General features: G+C 35.5%; 3 protein-coding genes across 5 annotated transcripts; 2 read left to right on the forward strand and 1 right to left on the reverse strand.

Annotated features, from left to right (window-relative positions):
• Positions 1-56: 56 nt before the first annotated feature.
• On the forward strand, positions 57-4,946 carry nat14 (N-acetyltransferase 14 (GCN5-related, putative)). Of its 3 annotated transcripts, XM_042740628.1 has the most exons (4): positions 118-324; positions 771-856; positions 2,405-3,119; positions 3,655-4,946. In XM_042740628.1, exons 2-4 carry the CDS (start codon positions 776-778, stop codon positions 3,750-3,752), a joined length of 894 nt encoding a protein of 297 aa, XP_042596562.1. In that variant the 5' UTR covers positions 118-324; positions 771-775; the 3' UTR covers positions 3,753-4,946. The 3 variants fall into 3 exon arrangements, with proteins under 3 accessions (XP_042596564.1, XP_042596562.1, XP_042596563.1); XM_042740630.1 differs by lacking the exon at positions 771-856 and having other exon boundaries at positions 57-324; XM_042740629.1 differs by having other exon boundaries at positions 145-324; positions 2,405-4,946.
• A 1,302-nt stretch (positions 4,947-6,248) lies between these two features.
• On the forward strand, positions 6,249-10,880 carry aicda (activation-induced cytidine deaminase). Its single transcript, XM_042740631.1, has 5 exons — positions 6,249-8,917; positions 9,623-9,787; positions 9,914-10,194; positions 10,284-10,399; positions 10,653-10,880. Exons 1-5 carry the CDS (start codon positions 8,898-8,900, stop codon positions 10,701-10,703), a joined length of 633 nt encoding a protein of 210 aa, XP_042596565.1. The 5' UTR covers positions 6,249-8,897; the 3' UTR covers positions 10,704-10,880.
• A 4,080-nt stretch (positions 10,881-14,960) lies between these two features.
• mfap5 (microfibril associated protein 5) lies at positions 14,961-19,508 on the reverse strand. The gene is made up of 7 exons (XM_042740632.1): positions 19,421-19,508; positions 18,058-18,142; positions 17,918-17,947; positions 16,619-16,657; positions 16,458-16,545; positions 16,247-16,320; positions 14,961-15,486 (listed from the first exon to the last, which is right to left on the reverse strand). The coding sequence occupies exons 2-7, from the start codon at positions 18,101-18,103 to the stop codon at positions 15,383-15,385; spliced, it is 381 nt and encodes a 126-aa protein (XP_042596566.1). The 5' UTR covers positions 18,104-18,142; positions 19,421-19,508; the 3' UTR covers positions 14,961-15,382.
• Positions 19,509-20,125: the final 617 nt, after the last annotated feature.

Below are 20,125 nucleotides of genomic sequence, written 5' to 3' on the forward strand. Positions count from 1 at the left end.
ATTTTACACATAGAGATAAGCTTTGTTTTATTTAAGACCTTTTTTTTCTTAAAATATAGATGTAACGCGCACATATATGCATCAAATCAATGAAGGACGCATGCGCTCTAGCGTTGAAAGAGTAAACCGCTATGTGCGCATCTAGATTACGCATTTTGCGCAGTGTCGTATTCCCGGATGAGAATTGGTTGAGATTACATTCCATGCTGGAAGACAACGCTGAATCCTTAAGTCCCTCAAACGCTGCAAGTAACATCGACTACAGAGGAGGGTATTTTTGCATTACCTTGCTTTTAAAGCACTCACAGCTTCTCTAAATATTGGGTAAGTAGGTCACGCATGCTCTATTTATTACAGCCATAGATTAAGCGACAAAGAAGGTGGTGTTTACCATATAAGGGATTAAAAAAGCGTGGTGACGGAGCAAGCTAACGTTACAACATGCTACTATAAACCTGTTAAATGCCTCTTGAACAGCTGCTCAGTTGGAAAGACGTAGACGAGCAAGTTGTTTTTTCATAAATGTTTGAGATGTAATGCAATACAATAAGCTCATGAGGCAGTCGTACATAAAACCACAAGTCTATCACGTTAAACTTGTCCTTATTTGCATGTAACGTTACCCCTCAGAGAATTTCCTGTTTTTTTGCAATTACATTCTCTGCAGTGGAAAATAAAAATCTAATTGAGAAAATTCAGGTTCCCTTATGTTAATTAAATGTTTATATTTTTAATTAAACATTATTTTTTTAAAATAATGTCTCTTTCAGGTAAAATGGTTAGATTGGACCTTGGTGATGTACTTCTGCGCAGGATGCAGGAGAAGGACATTGAAGCTGTAAAGGCTCTCATCAAGGTGCGATTCAACATCATGTGCCTCATGAGCTATATATATAAATATATAGAGAGAGAGAGAGATCTATCCACACACACACACACACACACACACACACACACACACACACACACACACACACACACACACACACACACACACACACACACACACACACACACACACACACACACACACACACACACACACACACACACACAGAGAGAGAGAGTGAAGTCGTGGCCTAGTGGTTAGAGAGTTTGACTCCTAACCCTAAGGTTGTGGGTTCGAGTCTTGGGCTGGCAATACCACGACTGAGGTGCCCTTGAGCAAGGCACCGAACCCCCAACTGCTCTCTGGGCGCCGCAGCATAAATGGCTGCCCACTGCTCCGGGTGTGTGTTCACGGTGTGTGTGTGTTCACTGCTGTGTGTGTGCACTTTGGATGGGTTAAATGCAGAGCACGAATTCTGAGTATGGGTCACCATACTTGGCTGTATGTCACATAACTTTTCACTTTTCACACTTCACACACACAGCTGGGTAGATTACTTGCAAATTGTAGGCTAGTAAATTACAGATTACATGATGAAAACTAGTTAGGTTACTCATTTTAGGTAATGCAATCGGGCTACTTTTTTAGATGACATTTAGATTATTATTATTATTTTTTGTCAAACTTGTTTTAAACATACCATATTGATTTTAAAAAAGCAAAGAGAAACACTAAAAGAAAATATATTCCATGTTTTGATGTCAACAACATAATAAAATGCATTAAACATTACATTAGTGAGCTGATAGAGAGTGAATAGTAAGTTGATAAAAAACTAATAATTAATCATATCATAAGAATGTAAAATAAAAGGAATTAAACACTTGAACATAAATACTTAAACACTTAAATATAAATATTGTATTTGTTTACCTGCATGTCAGAGTGACCATTAACTGACATCAGAGAACTGTAAACATGCAAATGTGTTGTTTAGTTATTGAAATATTAACTACCTCTGCGATATTTCAACAAATATTTTATTTTAAGGGGGTGACAAAAACGTTTGGGAATCCCTGCATGAAACACATTAATAAACTTGAAAACAACAACGACTCACCCAAAGTCTTCCAGGTTTGAAATATTTTTGTCCAGACTTCCAGAATCTATAAATTATAAAAATTTACTGCCATTGTGTGAATAGTATGTAATCATGTAATCCATAAAAAGTAACTATAATCTGATTACAAGCATTTTAAAATGTAGTATACTCTAATAACAACTACAACATTTTTGGAATCTGATTACATAATCCAGATTGCATGTAAACAGTTACTACCCAGCACTGTGTGTGTGTGTGTGTGTGTGTGTCTGTATGCTTCAGGCCACTATCACCGCAAAAATTGCATACATGGAGGTAATGTTATCTAGCAATATCAAAGAACTTGGCAGATAGAAATAATTAGGCGGTACACCATGGAGAGGTCAGTGAGGTACATTATACGTGCCAACATTGAAGAAGTTGAAGATTTTTTTTCTATTTCTGGCCTCTTCTCATTCTATCTTTGTTTGCAGGAAGGATGTGAGGGAACGGAGAATCGCCTGATTCTTTACCTTCTTACTCGTCCTCTTGCTCTCCTCATGCTGGCCATCCTCTCCTCCATCCTCCGCTGTGTACTGCACTCTTTTATCTTGGCCTTGGTCATTCCCGTCTTCATCTTCATCATCTACCTCAAACTCACCATACCGCGGTCGGTGGGCATCTTGGGCTCCAGCAGGCCGTACTGGGACTACGTGGGCAGCAGTTACCATGCAGACACACAGCCAGATCTACCCAATCCTCACACTGGCAGAGCCAAACTGGAGAAAACCAGACGGCGTAAAAAACCCAAAGAAAAGGAGAAGGACAAGACGAAGGAGAGAGAACAGGTGGATGAGGATGAGCTGAAGGAGAGGGCGAAGGTTGCTGGTGAGGTGTGGGTGGCGGACTCTGATGGGGAGGTCATGGGATGCGTGGCTAGAGACGGTTGGAGTCGGGACGGTGTATGTAGGATCTGCAGATTGGTGGTCCAGAGTTGGTACCGCAGAGAGGGACTGGGCAGACTGCTGGTGCAGGGACTGGAGTCCAGAACAAAGCAGGGTGGCATACGGCGGGTCTATGCCCATGTGCCATTTCCATCCAAAGTGGGAGAAGCTTTCTTCAGGAGGCTGGGTTATCGTCTGCAGGGCGAGACTGCAGGGACTACTGGAGAGGAGGAGGAGGTTGATGATTATGAAGAGCCACAGAAGGGTTGGTTGGGTTTCCCTTTAACTAAAGTGTTTGTTAAGGATCTATAAGTCGCACTAAAACAGGAACGAAAGGCTTTCTCTGCTAGACAAGGCAACACATAATTTAAGGAATAATTCTGGGTTCAATACACACTATGCTCAATAAACCTATGGTGTAATGTTAAAAAATAATTTTTGGCATTTAAACAAAATAAATAAATAAATAGTCAAATTCAAGGTAATGGTGAGGCAGACAGTAGGAGAAAAATGGGGCCTATTTTTGGATTTAAAAGTAAAAATGTGAAGCTAATAATTTTATAAAAGCTATTCATTCTGTTGACACTTGTGTATGAGTTATAAAAAATACTAATTTTTACAGTTTTTCATGGTTAATGGAGTAATATTGCCATGAATTTATGAAATTAAGTGTACCTAAGTACTGTGGTGGCCAAAATGATTAGAACACTAGTATTTTCTTGAAGCATCTTGGAGACATTGCCACAGTTGTTCTTGTTTTAATCTGTCTCAGTTTGTTTTTTTTCTTCATGTCATTCCAGACAGACTGGACGATGATGAGAATAGATCTCTGTGTGGCGCACTGGCTGTTTTCAGACTCCTTGTGCAAACAAAAATCTCACTGGATTATTACAATTAATGGCAACATGAATGTTTGGAAATGTAAACTGATATTTCCTACTGACACACTACAGCAAAAGATAGAAATAATTGATTTTAAACCATTTTTTTTTTGCTGGTGAAAATACTAGTGTTCTAATAATTTTGGCTACCACTGTAACTTAGTAAGGATTTTTTTTTTATTTCAAACTAAAAATCATGCATAGTTTACCTCTTGTGGCTTTACTATTGAAACAGTGAGTATTTTACCATTGGCTACATTGTAAGTAACCCAGATTAATGAAATGTAAGTAGTGACAGATATTTAATAAATTGTGACGCACATCCAAGTGTAACAGATCGAAAATGAAAAAATTAGTTCTTTTTTTAATAGGATTAGTTCACAATTATATCCATAACATGCATTTAATGGATTATGTAATGCCAACTTTAAAGCTATTTCAACTTTTGTTGCTGTTTTTTATTTTTTTTTGTGGTAATCAACATTGTTCATTGGATTGAGTTTAACTCATCCTGAACCACGAATATTCCTTTTAACAAGCTTAGATTTCAGATTTATTAATGGATTTGTTCATTTTCACATCGTCCCAGTGAATCACAGTAGCTGGGTTTCCATCCAAAGTTGCGAATTTAACTTATGCGCAAAACTGGAATATTGCATAAAACATTTGCGAACATGCATCGATTTCCATCACTCGTTTCTCATGTGATACTTCAAAATGCGCGTTAAAATAGGGTGATGGAAACATAGCTACTGACATCAGAAACCTCTCTGGATATAAAAATCGTATAAACATTTGTGCTGTCAAACGATTAATCGCGATTACACTTACATGTATTATGTAAACAAAAACTTTTATTTTGGATGAGATTAATCCTGATTAATCATTTGACAGCACTAATAAAAATAATTTCTAATGTTGTGTAAGAGCATTTTAATGTTTGTGAACGTTACAGAAATCATCTCTGGGTTGTGAAACCTGAGCCTGAAAGCACAGTCAGTCATTTGACTTGACTTATTGTTTATAGCATGGATTGTTTTTTTAGTGATTAAGATAGTGATTTACATGTGTTTACCTTATTTATTCACCTTATTTATTATCTTGTATTTATGAGTAAATTTGAGGGTTTTTGTGAAAACATTTTGTACGTTTCCCTTGACTGCTGATGAATATGCTTTTTTTTTAATGTATAAATAAAGGTTTTGTCCCTCAAGTTCCTCATGCCATTAAATTCTGCTAAAACTTTTAATTAAGCTCACAGTGTACATCTTTTAATATGTTTCTACCAAGCATGGTTATCTCTTTTTCTGCTTCACTGATCTTTCTGTACCAATATATCTGTGGTTTTGCTGCACTGAAATGCTCTGATAGATTTTAGCAAAAGCAAACCTAGGAACAACTCAAATTGAGTTCAATCTCTCATATCCAGCCTGTTTGCTTTAAACTTGCTGCAAAAGCCACTGCAAGTACAGTTAATTCCCGCATGCTACTCTAAATGTGTGTGGGTGGATACATTTTAGTGACGCTGAGTGTATTTGAAACTAAGAGCTGCTCATGCTGTGTGGTTAGCTTAAAACACCAGCTATACCTTAACCACTCACACTACTATCCAACAGCACCTAAGGCTGTCATTCACCACCGGATGTTTATACAGTTTACTGTGTGGTTAGGTTGATGCTCACCTGCAACAGAAAGCTGCACCGTCACGGTTAAGGCTTTCGCTGCTTACTTACACAAAACATTTAACTATTGTTTTGAAACCACACTCTTGTGAAAAAGTACACCTGCGCATGCTTTTAAAAAGAATGCTTATTATTGTAACAATACAATTTAAAATAATATACTGAAATGCAAACTACATCAAATATAATCAGACACTGGACTGTATATTAATTGCAATTAAATGGAAATGCATTATGTTTTAAATTAATATAAAATGCAATCAGCTGAACTTTAGAAGACGTTTTGACCCACTTAAGGGGTAGTAGGAATAGTTCACCTAAAAACTCACCTAAAGTTCTGTCATTATTTACTCACCCTCTACTTGTTATAAACTTGGATGAGATTCCTTCTGTCCAGCACAAAAGAAGATATTTTGAAGAATGTTTAAGGTAGCCATTAATTTAAGCTCTGCTGTCAACTGTTTGGTTACCAACATTTTCAAAATATCTTTTTGTTTTCAACAGAAGAATGAGGTTTGGAACAAGTGGAGGGTGAATACAGGAACTGATGGCAGAGTTTTCATTTTTGGGTGAACTCTCTCCTTTAAGTACATTTTACATGTAATTTCATAATTACTAAAACGCAATTTATATGTTTAAAATATGTTAACTTTAAATGTAATATCAAATACACTAGTTACGGTCAAGTACTTTACATGTGCTTTAGTATGTTAGTCAATACATCAAAATAAGTGCACTTATTTAAAGAATGACAAAAGATTAAGTAAAAAGTAAAACTTTTCGTTTAAAACTTTTTTTTAAAAGTGCACTTAAGTGTGTTAAGAAACAGTCATGAAAGTGTACTCTCTTTAACTATATTTAAGTTACCTTTTTATCATTAATTTTATATTCTCTTAAAGTTCAGTTTTTGAAAATATACTTTTAAGATTTGAAGAATATTACAGGGGCGCATTTAATAGAATTAAGCACACTTCTTTTTCACAAGGGCATATCTACAGTTTGGGACTTTTACCTATTAAATCAAAAGAGGTTACTGAATTAACTAAAAAACTTTTAAGCAATAAGCATGTTAAATATGTAGGCCGGTTGTACTCATGTTGCTGGTTTTGATATTACTTTCCTGTAAGCAGTATTATGCATATCTAGGTTTAAATACAGTTTCAGGATGATTTGAATTTTCACCTGAAACGTTCTACGTTTTATCAGACCTCTTCAGTGTATTCACATTGAGGTATATAAATGAATCCACAACTAGAAGAACCCGTAACCCTATTTTTTCTTCAGGCAGTGTCGCGTCTTTGTCATGCACATGCACGACTCTAATGTAAAAACCTGTTTTAGTACCAGCCACTAAGTTTTCATGGGCTACAATTGTGTTAGTCAACTAATGAGCACAATTACTTCATCTTTCCTTTTGGTAGCTTTTGCAAGTCATAGTGGTGTGTTTGTTGTGGAGGAGCTTTTGTTATAATGTACAGAGCTGCTCAGGCAATTGAACACCTGCTACTATATCCTCCTAACCGATGTGTAACTATTATTGTCGCCAGGAAACAGATGTGAGTTCATGACTCTGGAAAGTAAGTGTGTTTGGAGTTGTGGTTGATTTTGTCTGCACGATGGGCTCCTGTGTGTGTGCGTGTGCGTGTGTGTGCGTGTGTGTGTGTGTTTGTGTGCGTGTGTAGGTGGGTGCGTTACGGAAAATATGACTTGGCGTTTCCGGCCATGATTCGATTTATTTGTTGTGCTCCTTGACACAATGTGGTGGTCTTCATTGCCCACCCTAAGCAAAAAAAAACCAAACAAAGGAAAGTGGGCTTTGGGTCACCTGTGAGAACCAAATGTTAAAAGTTCTATCACCATTGACCCCCCCCCCCCCCCCCCCCAACAATGTTCTTTCTTCCGAGGAACACAAAAGAAGATATTTTGAAGAATGTTTTAACTGTTTTTGTCTGTACAATGAAAGTCAGTACACTCCTAAAAATAGAGGTTCTCTATGGTTCCATGAAGAACCTTTAACATCCATGGAACCTTTCCACTGAACAAAAGGAGGAAAAAATGTTCTTTAGATTTTTAAAATGTTCTTCACACTAAGAAAAAAATCGTTCTTTGGAGAACCTTTTGGAGCATTCGTTCCCTTTTGGAGCAAAACAATATTGGACCCCACTGACTTTCATAGTACCTACAAAAAAGTAAACAATTGTAACAATTGTACTTTTTTTAACGAACTGGTAATTTATAATGATTAGTATCATGAGTGTATGTCAATAGATTCCTCTTGAACGAAAGTCTAGTCTTTTTCTTGATGACACACATCAAAACAAATCATTAGCAGTAAAAAAAAAAAAAAAATCACGAGAAACAGCTTTAACGGGAGCAGGACCTACAGTATATTCTTTTCTCTGTTTTCCCATGTTATACACACATAGCGCATAGTGGTAAGACCTCAGAAAGACTTGTGGTCGGAAGGTAAATCATGGGAGCAGACAGATCTCTTCCAGATGTTCAAATTCAGACATACACACACATACACTTGAGAGGGAGCTCACTGGGGAGCGGTGATTTCCCTGGCCGCAGAGTGCATGAGAGGGTGAAGTCGAGGGACTGGAGACAGACAAACACACAGGATGCCAACTTTAAAGTCACCAGGAAAGAGCCAAAGACAGTTGCAGACAGCAACAAATTAACAAGCATGCTGTAAATCCTAAAGCAGGCGGATTCGCCGGTCCGTCTCGCTACCTGTGCGTTGGAGTGTGTGCTTGTGTGAGGGTTAAATAGCTTTTTGGAAAAACCCTCTGAGAAGGTGTCTCCGGGGGTTGTGGTGACCTCTTGTAGTAAAACAAGTCTTTCCCCCCGTTTTTTATTCCCTGTGGGAAAAACTAAACAAGTGGAAAGGGTGCGGATGGAGAAAATCTGAGCAAGAGAGAGAAGGTATATGGGAGTTGTTTTTTGGGATTGTGTGGGAAAAATGAAGTGGAGGCTTCCCTGACTGGGTGCAAGAGATCTGGAAATTTCCAACTGGCTTTGGTTATGCTGTTGGCAGCCATTTCTGACGCACATTCTGGAGCAAAAAGGTTAGAAAACACGTCAAACGGACAAGGTCAAGTGCTGTTGTATAAACTTGGAAAAGAAGTACACAGTTTAAAAATAGATAATTAAAGCATGCAACCATTCATCCACTATGCCATCCAATTCACAATCTATCATGATTTTCATTGTCTTTTGTCTGTGCAACTAAGACCGTAACTCTTTTACATATCTTTTTAAATATCACATGCCCAGGTTATTGAGCGGCATCGGTTTAAATGCACCTCAGCCCTCCCAAACAGGTTTGAAAACCAATTTCACCCAATCAGAGACCCTCTTTCTTACAGCTATATGAACATGTCATAGGTTTTCTATACCTCCCTCTTCCTCAACCCATTTTTAAACTCTCACTGACTTTCGCTTAACTAAATGAGTTAGCAAGTTTCGACTTTCGGAATGATCAGCAAGTTGGACAGGTAAGTGAAAACAAAACGTGATAGTGAGAGACACAGGGGATTTTTTTTTTAGTCTGTGTAGGCAAAATTAACTGTATATCCATTCGAATTGATAATCATATTTATTAGAGCTTTATTAATTAAGGAATAAATCAATGCTTTGATGTCATTCAGTTAATGTACATTTATGATGTGCAAGTGCATTGACCTGTTTATAGATTTTCTCCAGTTTCAGAAAGTGTAAATTGAAACTGATAGTTATTAGTCTGGGAATGACTTGATGCACGTTGCTCTTGAGTCTATATTTAAATGCACATGGTTAAGCACCATGTCTAAACTCAACCGACCACTGATGACTGCAGGTGTCAAAGTCGTGCTGAACAATGTGATCACTACAAAATGCTGTAGACACTATAGGTTTTAGCAAATTAACTAGTGAAACATTTAGTTAATTTTTTTATTACATTTTCAATTAATTGATTTTTTGTTTTACAAGAAAAATATCTTCCAATTCATGTGTTTGCAAGAAAAAAAAAGTAAGAATCAGAATGATGTATACAAGACTTAGTTTCAGAGAATATACCTTGAATTAGGTTTGTTTGCATTGTTTCAAATGCATATAGATATTAAACGAAGAATCCTGAAGTATTTTTTTGCCCAGTGTTTATTATCTTTTTGTAATGACAAATGTATAAAATAATAACAAAGTATCATATTTTGATATAGTGTGCTCATGACCCAGAGGAAATTTATCTTCCATTATAAGAATGTGCGCTGGGCCCGAGGGAGAAACGAGACATACCTTTGTTTTGTAGTAAAGAGACGCACCGGCCCTGATTCCCTGTCCTTTGACTTCGGACACCTGCGCAATCGCTCTGGCTGCCATGTAGAGGTGAGGCAAAGATGAACTGATAATGTGAAAAGATGAAACATTAAGGTATTATTATATAGAGAAATAAGCATACGTACTTACTCCTCTTACTCATTCTTTCTCCATCTATTAACTGTTTTTATCTCGCTGCTCTTCCTTCGTCACTTGGGTGCGTTGTGTCCGGGGCTGTGGGGCTCCAGTGTGGACGGTGCGAGAATTGGTTACGCAGTGACCTGGTTCTGTTCCTGGTCGCCCTGCTCTAAATGCGCTGAACAACTTGCCCACTTCCTGTCACAGACGCCCAATCTGCGTCTGAGAATCTTTGTGTCACGCCTTTACTTCTGTGATGAAGAGGACAGCCAGGAGAGGGAAGGACTGCGACACCTGAAGAGGGCAGGAGTGCAGATCTCTGTGATGACTTATAAAGGTAAATGGGGCGGGAACAAAGGGGCGTGGTTAGTATTTCTGGTAAATTATATCACACTTGTTATTTATTAAATTCACTTTTGTTTCTAGACTATTTCTACTGCTGGCAAACATTTGTTGCACGGAAGGAGAAGAGTTTTAAAGCCTGGGATGGCCTTCACGAAAACTCTGTCCGACTTGTTCGAAAACTCAATCAGATCCTGCAGGTTGCAAATTTACACTCATTTTATTTATATGACTAGTATTACATGACACAATGTGGCAATTTGAATATTTTCCAACAATAGCAATTACAATTTTAGTTATTAAGAAAGTGTCCTTTAATTTTAGTCAATCTGTTTAATAGTAGCATTTGTAGTAGTAATCCATATGCTACATAAATGTAAACATTTTGATGAGGTCAAAGGTCATATCATATTTGTTAGAGCTAAATCATTTTCTTTTTCTTTTTCATCGTAGCCCTGCGAGACTGAGGATCTGAGGGACGGGTTTGCTCTCCTCGGGCTATGATCACAAATATAAGATTCGCAAATCAATGAACACTGAGATATGAACTAAATGGGATGAAGAGAAATGGTGCTGTATGACCTGAGACTTGAATCCTTTGACTTGAATCTGACTTAATACTTATCTTGTACTGTATTGTATGTAGCATTAATTTGATTATGTTGGATGCCAAAATAAAAGCTGTCATTTAACAAACATTTTCAAACGGCTTTTTTTTTTTTTTAGTCTGTGTTAAATCAGTATGATTCATAATTTGAACTGTCAATTAAAGAGAAATTAATATATATATTTTTATGCATTAATTTAATCAAAAGTGCCAGACAAAACATTTATAATGCTACAAAAGTTTTCTATTTTAAATAAATGTTGTTCATGGGAACTTTCCATAAAATATTAAGAAGCACACCTGTTTTCAACACTGACGATAATAAAAAAAAGTTTTTTGAACGCCAAATCAGCGCATTATAATGATTTCTAAAGGATCATGTCACTGAAGACTGGAGTAATGGCTTTTGAAATGTCACCTTTGCCATCACAGGAATAAATGACATTTTCAAATATTACTGTATTTACATATAAACAAAAACAAATAAATGCAGCCTTGCTCAGCATAAGAGCTTGCTTTAATAATGTCTAAATGTCCCAACAATATTAAAATAAAGCAAAATAAAATGTAGTGTACAACTATATAACTGTATGAAGTTATTTGCAATGTACATATAACAAAATGTATGTAAACACATTAATAATATACTATTTAGTCATTTGTAACAGGGTTACACCCACGAAGAGGCCCTTGGCCAGGTTGATGATTGAAGACCCATCCTAACATCCTAATTTGACCAAATTGGGTAACGTCAGTGTTAGCTGTGAAATTCTTACATACAGCAGTTGTTTACACAGCATATACATCATGTGTATTGTTGAGGCTATATGTTCTGCGTGGGGGACTCAGGAAGTGCATAATGTTTATGCAATTCTGCCCACTCTTTCTCCAGTTTATTAACATTTCTTGTTTCCGGACAGTGAGTGGACAGTGACCCTATGCTGTTTTCATGTAACATCCCTGCTGAAAAAAAAAAAAAAAAAAAAAAACACAATAGAAACCATCACAGTAACTCTAATGGTTTCCACTACAAATACCATTGCAAACATTAAAAGCCATCAACTTTTATAAAAACCATTAAAAATGGTCACCTGAAGTGTGTTTTGGGACATAGCTTAAGATTTAGCTAATAGAAGGGTGACCAATTACCAGTAGAGACCAACAGGCGCCATTACAGTTTCCATTAAAACCGAATTAGGACATGGTACGACACAGAGTTTTATCTTAGAAAGAGGAATTTCGGCATGACTGTCCAGCTTCTGTATATCTCTTTCTTCTTGTAGCTCAAGCCTTCTGTCATTTTATTAAGGATAGTTTGTTAGAAGGAATTCATACATACTGGTAGAGATGTCTTAATTAGTCAACTATTAGATGACACAGCCCTATTTTTAAAAAATTCTAGTCAGGTTCATCAGACAATGAAAAATGTTCAGTTGTTTTATAATGCTTCAGGTTTGTAATTTTTTTTTAAATATTACCCTTGAAAAACTCCTCCCTTTTATCTGTGGATGGTATTCCTGTAAAAGAAGCTGTGAATTATTTCGAAAAATGAACAAGATAGGGTTTCCCTGAATCAATGAATTAATCCTGTCTTTGAAAAGATTAAAAGTAAATTTAAATCTTTGGTTATTAAGGGACCTGTCCCTTAGAGGTAGAGTGCTTCTGTCAAAAGCGAAGGAATTTCTAGACTAATCTATATTGCTTTATCTATACATTTAGACAATGAAACTGTTAAAATTGTTAATCAGAATCAGAATCAGAATCAGAAAGAGCTTTATTGCCAAGTATGCTTGCGCATACAAGGAATTTGTTTTAGTGACATAAGCTTCCAGTACACAAAAGACAACAACACACAGTCAAAAAAATAAAAAATAAAAACCCTTTGCAGATAAATAAGTGTATAAACAATTGTGCTATAAATGATAATGGAACTGGATTGAGTAAGATGCAGGGATGTACTAGGATGAAGGGGTAACAAATAAATATAAGCATATTGCACATTTTTATTGTATAAGTGGGGAACATTTAACTGTTCATGAGGTAGATTGCCTGGGGGAAGAAACTGTGCTTGTGCCTGACTGTCCTGGTATTTGCGTCTCTGAAGCGCCGGCCAGATGGCAAAAGTTCAAAGATGGGGTAAACTTGGGTGTGAGGGATCCAGAGTGATTTTCTGAGCCCTTTTCCTCACTCTGGATGTATACAGTTCTTGAAGGGTGGGCAGGGGAGTACCAATAATCCTTTCAGCAATAAGCTGCGATGAGTATAATACTCTAAAGTTCTGAGTTAATCAGATTTTATTAAATTTTTTATATTTAATATATTTGTAAATCTGTTGCCATAAATTCCCTTAAAAAGTTTCTAGATTTTTAAAAAATTCTCTCAAAATTAATTGGTTAAATTTTTGTTTGAGGAAGCCGTCTTTGTGGAATTTTATTCCTAATTTTATCTTTTACCAACTTGGGGGTCTTTCTTTTTTACCAATGTGTGATTATAAGATTGAAAAACTGCCAGTGAAGCTATCTGCCTTTCATGCTCAAGCTTTGTTGGCTTGGAAACTGATCTACAAGCACAAATTTTCTCCTCAGCATTATTTCATTTGGAACAACAGTTGTATTTTGTATAAACATGCACACACACAAACAAAGAAACAAAGAAACAAAAAAACTATATAAATGCTATTCAGTTTCTTGCACAGACAGATCATTTTGTATTTTTACACATCAATGTATCGTCACGAGCCACAGGTTTTAATTTTTATTTTATTTTTTTAATTGTATGTTTTAGCCATGAATCCCATCCACTTACATTATAAGAGTGATAGACTGCAACGGTTTGAGTTAAAAATCTCGTTTGTGTTCTACTGAAGACACAAAGTCACCTACATCTTGTATGCCCTGGGGGTAAGCAGATAAACATAAAATTTTCATTTTTGGGTGAACTATCCCTTTTACACCTATGCTTGATGGTAATTCTAGTAAATATAAGAAGATAAGTGTAACCAGGTAAAGGTACAAACTCATATCTCTCCTATCTAAGGTGCAACTTTAAAACACTGTATAAGCAAATTTCTGCATGTTCACTCACTTGGGTTTTATTTCAGATACCAAAAATGTTCTTTCACAGATATGTATCCCGGCCACTTGTGTCCAGTAGGGGGATCTGTTTCCCATTTATGTCGTCATGGAAACCATGCATGACTCAAGTGCATTGTGCTCTGGATCTAAGTGGTGAGTGAAAAGATGTTAATTTCTTCACCCAACAGAAAAATAATGCCGTTTTGAAAAAGACTCTCAGATATTATATTTTATTTATCTCCCTTAAATGTTGGATCTATCAATCCATCCCACCGCCTCTCATGCAATCGATTTTCAGAGTTAATTAGCTAAACACTTAAAAGAATGTTTCATACAGTTATCTGAACTCTTACCTTTTGCTTTTGTAAGAGTCAAACACAATTTGTCTCTTTTCCTCATCTCTATCACTCTTTCTCCCTCAGGTTGGTGAAAATACATTTGTCAAATGCATGTGGATGGAATCATGTGAGAAGCTACTCAAACAAGGTTAGTGTAGAAGGATACAAATCACATTTTAAACATATCTAGTGATACTTCTCATTGTTTTCAAACCGGAAAGTAGAAAAAAATGGGAAAAAAACGCAATTAACAAATTTATCAGTAAACATATTGTCGACATATTGTCTCAAAAATGTGTTATTCATGACCGCAATGAGATCAGTAAACAATCTCAGGCACCAGACACAAGCCCTAAATCAACCCATTACATCATTTCTATTATTTATCTCCATTTATCAAAACAATGAATTACTCAGAGGAGACACTTGTATCCCAGCTGTAGTGTTTTCCAATCAGGATAGGTCTTTTTTTTTTATCATATCTGTCGCCCCCTACAGTTTAGTCTATGTATAATTCCATGATACTACATGTAAATTGATCTATATGTTGTGTTAAAGATTAATAAATATTTAACCACTGAACACACTTATGCTTTACTGCATATAAAGCTATTCTGGTATGAATCTCTTCTAGTAGTTTTCAGTAAGAACAGGACTCTTAACATAAAACACTAGTGCAAATTAGTCAGTCAGTTTGAATATAATGGCACAACACTTCAATAAGACCCATGAAAGACTGATCTTTGAGAGTGAAAATATAAACATTTTTATTTGCTATTGTGGATTTTGTCATTTACTTACAGTGGTTGGTGTGGACATACAGTATAATAGAAGAATATGAAGCAAATAGTGGTTATAGAGTGGGCTACTTTAACATTCAGCACCAGAGCGGTGCATTGTCATGCCCTTTGTGATCCTATTAAAATACAGTCTTTAAAAACACTGAGACATTCAACCAAGCTTATTCAAGCACAAGCGTTAAAATGATAAAAAAAAAGTGATTATTGAACAGTAATATTTGTGAAGATCACTGGACCACAGCTTCGGTTTGTTTTAGGAATGTAACAAGTTTACATTTTGAGATTCAACATTCTGATTTATAGTGGTATTTGTTGAAACCAGAAATCGCTTCTTTTTCTCTCTGCCTTTGTCATCCATCTGACTTTAGGCCCTGTTTGCCCAGGTTTTTGGGTTGGCATGGCGACAGCGACTCATAGTTGTCCTCTTTTGGCGTTTTGGCCAACCCGATTTCTCTCTACAGAGTTCAGCTGAAAAAAAAAAAGTACTCACTACCTTCAGGTTGTATGTTTGTATTCATTTATTTTCACTCAAATAAATACAGCCTTGCTGAGCACAAGACTTCTTTCAAAAACATTAATAAATCTTACTGACTGCCAACAGTAGCGTAAGATATTATTAATCTATACTGAATTATGAAGATACTATTATTAATTGTTATAGAATTGTTAATTATCAAATTATTATCTTAAATTATTTAGTTTTTCTTGTTTCAAGCATTAATCTCACTAAAATGTATTAGATGTCTTTAACAAATATAGAAGGATAGAATTTTATACATGTAAGATACAGTATATGCTCTGAAAATAATCTTTTGAATATTAAAATATTCATTTTAAGTTTGCTCTTCATGTAAAATGATCTTAAGGTTTAGATTAAGATAAAAGTTAATATTTATCATTGATAAATATAGATATTTAGATATTAATAATACATATTTTCACTGCAAAACAAGACAAAAGTATTGATTAAGACTGATTAGAATGATCTTTGTCCTAAATATTTAGTAGCAAAAATTGTCAGAAAAATGTGGAGGTAGAAATTGCTCATGGAAAACTAAATTACAGTGAAAGAAATCTGAACTACCATTATAAGTGGAATTTAGGGGGAAAATAATTTATAACAAAACATATTTGTAACAATACGGCCCTCAAAAAAAAAAAAAAACCAAGGTTCCACCCACACTGTCACATGTTCTGTAGTTTGTTACTGAGATATTGAGAGTCTCACCCATCAGGATCTCGTCTTGCTGGCACACGGTTCTCACACAGATTTCTTTGTTGATCACATAGACTCTTGGAAGACTGCAGAAAACAGATGTCGTTTGTTTCACACGCACCATATCAAATACAAATCTCTTTGTTCAGCAGAGGAGAATGTCAACAAGAAAGAGAAAGCAGTTTGAAATGATGATGTGTGTGTTTGTCAGTGATTTAGCCACCTGTAGAGACAGAGTGAATGGATGCATCTCTTTATCGGGCGATGAACAGAGTACATCCTGGTGCAGGGGTATGTTTCCTCTCTGCAGTCTGTGGGACAGAGACAAGACTGCTATTGTCTTACTGTTGATGCAAGTGGTGTACTGTATATATACAAACTCACCTGGCGGTGGCAAAGCAGTGGCATCAGTGTCATGGATTTCTGGCAAGAAAAAGAAAAACACAGCAAACTAAAAACATGTAGAGGAGACCAGGGCTAGCTGTCACGCTTTTTACTCCAATGAATATTTTTCAGTGTGGGTTTATTTTTGAAAGTCAGTGTCTGTATAGAGACACATAACTTAAAGTCTCTGCTACATAAAGCTATTGAACATTTCTGCTGTTATGACTAAAATATACAGTTCATTTACAGGGCATATGGGCGGGGGGTGGGGGGGTTGTGAAAAACAAGAACTTTTTTTGGAAATTCCACTTTTTCTGAAATACTATTTGTAATTAAAATAAGTAATGAAATAGATTCTCTATACATGAGAGACCTTTTCTAAAAAAAAAATTCTCATAATTTCTGACTCTGATGCACAGTATTTGAAATCCCCCAAAGATATTTCTGATACTTCTGCTGTTCATTTTTCTTTTCTTTTCTTTTCTTTTCTTTTCTTTTCTTTTCTTTTCTTTTCTTTTTCTTTCTTTTCTTTTCTTTTCTTTTCTTTTCTTTTCTTTTCACAAACTATATAGTTAAAAATATCACGACAGAAATATTTTAAATGATATTTATTATAATAATATTTGACTTAAATGATTAAATAAAATAATTTAAATAAATTCCACAATTCCATAATTTTCAATAACTGAATGTTCTCTTTTACACTTTTTATTACAGATGAATTTACATGACTTTTCTAGTCAGTTTTTCATCTTCTAGTCATTTATAGGACTTAAAGTATTTTAGATTTACAAATAGCAATTTCAACCCAATAAAATATTTACAACTTGACATAACTAGAAATTAGAAAATTATTAAAATGTTTCCTTGATTTTTCATATACATTATTAATTTCTAGAAATCTAAACCACACTAAAACCACTAGTTATTAATCACTGATGTGTATGTAAAGAATATTAAAAAATATTTCATAGCCTTTTGGTAAAACAGCATAAATGGAATAGGTAACATCCTTAAATGATTATATAATTACATTATTTAAAAAAATACTCATCCTTGTCACTCATGAAAATATCCATGTGATACTGTTTAGGACTTCTGACTCCTTAATAGTTGCTGAGATATAATTATTGTGACAACTTCCCCATGAGCCTGGTCACATGCACACGCACGCGCACACACACACACACACACACACACACACACACACACACACACACACACACACACACACACACACACACACACACAGAATTGTTTATCAAAACAGTTGAATTAGTGAACAAAACAGAGAATTACCAGTTTGCTGTGCCTGGACAGTAACAAGTACTGTGAGAAAAAATAGCAGAAAAGTTTTATTGGCTGGGCATTCAAAAAGAATCATTCATTCATATAAATTAAATTAATTGGCTTCTGTTTTCATGTTTTGATGGAATTACCAAAGAAACAACAGCATAACAGCACAGAGACTGGATAGCTGCCCATCTTTCAGGGTCTTCACAGGGTCCAATCACAGCTCAGGGCCTGGAGAAAGCATGTTTATCATAACAAGCCTGAAATAACTTTCAGTGTGTTCAAAATTACAATGGAAGGAATGGAAGGCGGTTTCCACTTTAGCATAAAAAATAAAGGTTATTGTGATATGAAGTATAAAATCAATACACTACCATACAAAAGTTTGTGGTCAGTAAGTTTTTTTTTTATGTTTTTGAATTCTGTTAAGGCTGTACTTGATAAAACTTTTTATTATTACAATTTAAAATAACTGTTTTTATATTAATATGCGTTAAAATGGAATTTATTTCTGTGATGCCAAAGCTGGATTTTCATTACTCCAGTCTTCAGTGTTACATGATCTTTTAGAAATCAATCAGTCCTGCTACTTAATTTTGTGGAACTTATTCTTTCAGGATTCTTTGATGAATAGAAAGTCAAAAGAAGAGTGTTTATTTAAAACTGACTAGAATCATTCGTCCATTCAGACCAATTGCGAATGCAATTTTGTTTCGAGAAATCTGTCAGTTATCTGATCGGTCCCAGTGTATCTGTGTGCTGGAAGAGCAGATGTTGTCAAGACTTTGGAAGTCCAAAATGCAACCATTTATAGACATCCTCGAAAGACAGAACAAATGAATTCTAAAAGACACACTGCATGAGAAAACAGAACTGCAGATGGATGAAACCTGTTTAGATTTCCATTTGCCTGTGACTCATACAGATTCTCATTTATTGATGTCACAGAACATGAGTTCTCTGTTCTAAATCGCTCATTAAAGATATCAGTTACAGCTGTTCCATCTATCCAGCTTTGTCTGTTTCCTTCTCTCTCCCCAAGTCTTTTCCTCTAAGCCTGTATTTCTCGGTGTCCAAGACATGAGCTCACACTAAAGAATGTGCATTCCCACCCCTCTCTGTGGACTCAACAACCTCACACACACATATAGACACAGATGCACAAATTCTCGTCATTTGTCATAAACACATATGCATTACCTCAGACCATAGTTTTTCCTGAGGGAGCCATTACATATTCATAACTTGACAACTCAACTGTATAGTGCACATATGCATCAACCCGCAGACTCACATTCTGCATTCTCTTTCATATAAAGTGTGCATTTCTTATACCGCTGCATGTTGTTTCAAGAGGAATGCAGATTTGTACATATTTATCTCATTATTTATCTAACCACATTCGCTTCTGTTTTACTATGTGTGTTAAAAGCATTGACTAGATGATGTGTTATATGATGATTGTAATGATGTAATATTCTCAAAAGAATTGGTTTTTATAATACTTACGAATTTCCAATCCTCTGCTGCTCCTTGTGTTTTTCAGAATCCTTTGGCTTTACTTTTCCCCTCCCTTTCTCTTCCCTCCCCACATCATCCCTCCGCCTGTCTCTCTCTCTCTCTCTCTCCCTTTCTCTCTATTAGTCATTCGCTCTTCCCATTTTTATCCAAATTTTGAAGTTTTGTGTATATAGAGCTTTGCTATAGGTTTTATAAAAAACGCCACGTTTCATTTGTTTTATTGATTCTTTTCATTGCATTAGGTCAGGAGAGGGCACAACTGAGAATGCTGTAAGGGTTCATCCCACACTTAATTTTGTCTTGGGCCTTGTTAAGCAGTCTTGCATTATTAGGTCATTTATAGATCTTTGTGTTTTGAATACAAATATGCATGCATTAGAGATTTCTTCAACAATGTCGTTATTGTGTGTGGAACTCCTAAAAGAGAAATCTGCAGTTTTAATTTGTAGATTCATTAGTGTTCATACTATCATCTGGCAGCAGAGGTCAGCACAGAGCACTGATTGGCTGTTCTGAACATGTTGGACAGCCAACAATCATCATGCATTTTCATTGTATGGAAAAGAGCAGATTTTACATTTTCATAACTCTTTATGTTGTCTAGGGAATAAAACATCCATAAAATGAATAATAATGTGAATAATTAGAATATAATAAAAATATAAAATTAATTAAAATATTATTACAACATTA

Source organism: Cyprinus carpio, chromosome B16 (assembly GCF_018340385.1).
Source record: "Cyprinus carpio isolate SPL01 chromosome B16, ASM1834038v1, whole genome shotgun sequence".
In the NCBI taxonomy this organism is placed as follows: Eukaryota; Metazoa; Chordata; class Actinopteri; order Cypriniformes; family Cyprinidae; genus Cyprinus; species Cyprinus carpio.

What these genes read in the sequence shown, in the direction of transcription:
- nat14 (XM_042740628.1), top strand. Translation starts at nt 776, where the DNA reads ATGGTTAGATTGGACCTTGGTGATGTACTTCTGCGCAGGATGCAGGAG. An exon ending in CTGTAAAGGCTCTCATCAAG is followed by an intron (nt 857 to 2,404) that starts GTGCGATTCAAC and finishes CTTTGTTTGCAG; the next exon opens with GAAGGATGTGAGGGAACGGA. An exon ending in TTATGAAGAGCCACAGAAGG is followed by an intron (nt 3,120 to 3,654) that starts GTTGGTTGGGTT and finishes ATGTCATTCCAG; the next exon opens with ACAGACTGGACGATGATGAG.
- aicda (XM_042740631.1), top strand. Translation starts at nt 8,898, where the DNA reads ATGATCAGCAAGTTGGACAG. An exon ending in CGCTCTGGCTGCCATGTAGA is followed by an intron (nt 9,788 to 9,913) that starts GGTGAGGCAAAG and finishes TGTTTTTATCTC; the next exon opens with GCTGCTCTTCCTTCGTCACT. An exon ending in AACTCAATCAGATCCTGCAG is followed by an intron (nt 10,400 to 10,652) that starts GTTGCAAATTTA and finishes TTTTCATCGTAG; the next exon opens with CCCTGCGAGACTGAGGATCT.
- mfap5 (XM_042740632.1), bottom strand. Translation starts at nt 18,103, where the DNA reads ATGGGCAGCTATCCAGTCTCTGTGCTGTTATGCTGTTGTTTCTTTG. An exon ending in CACTGCTTTGCCACCGCCAG is followed by an intron (nt 16,546 to 16,618) that starts GTGAGTTTGTAT and finishes TCTGTCCCACAG; the next exon opens with ACTGCAGAGAGGAAACATAC. An exon ending in GCAAGACGAGATCCTGATGG is followed by an intron (nt 15,487 to 16,246) that starts GTGAGACTCTCA and finishes TTTTTTTTTCAG; the next exon opens with CTGAACTCTGTAGAGAGAAA.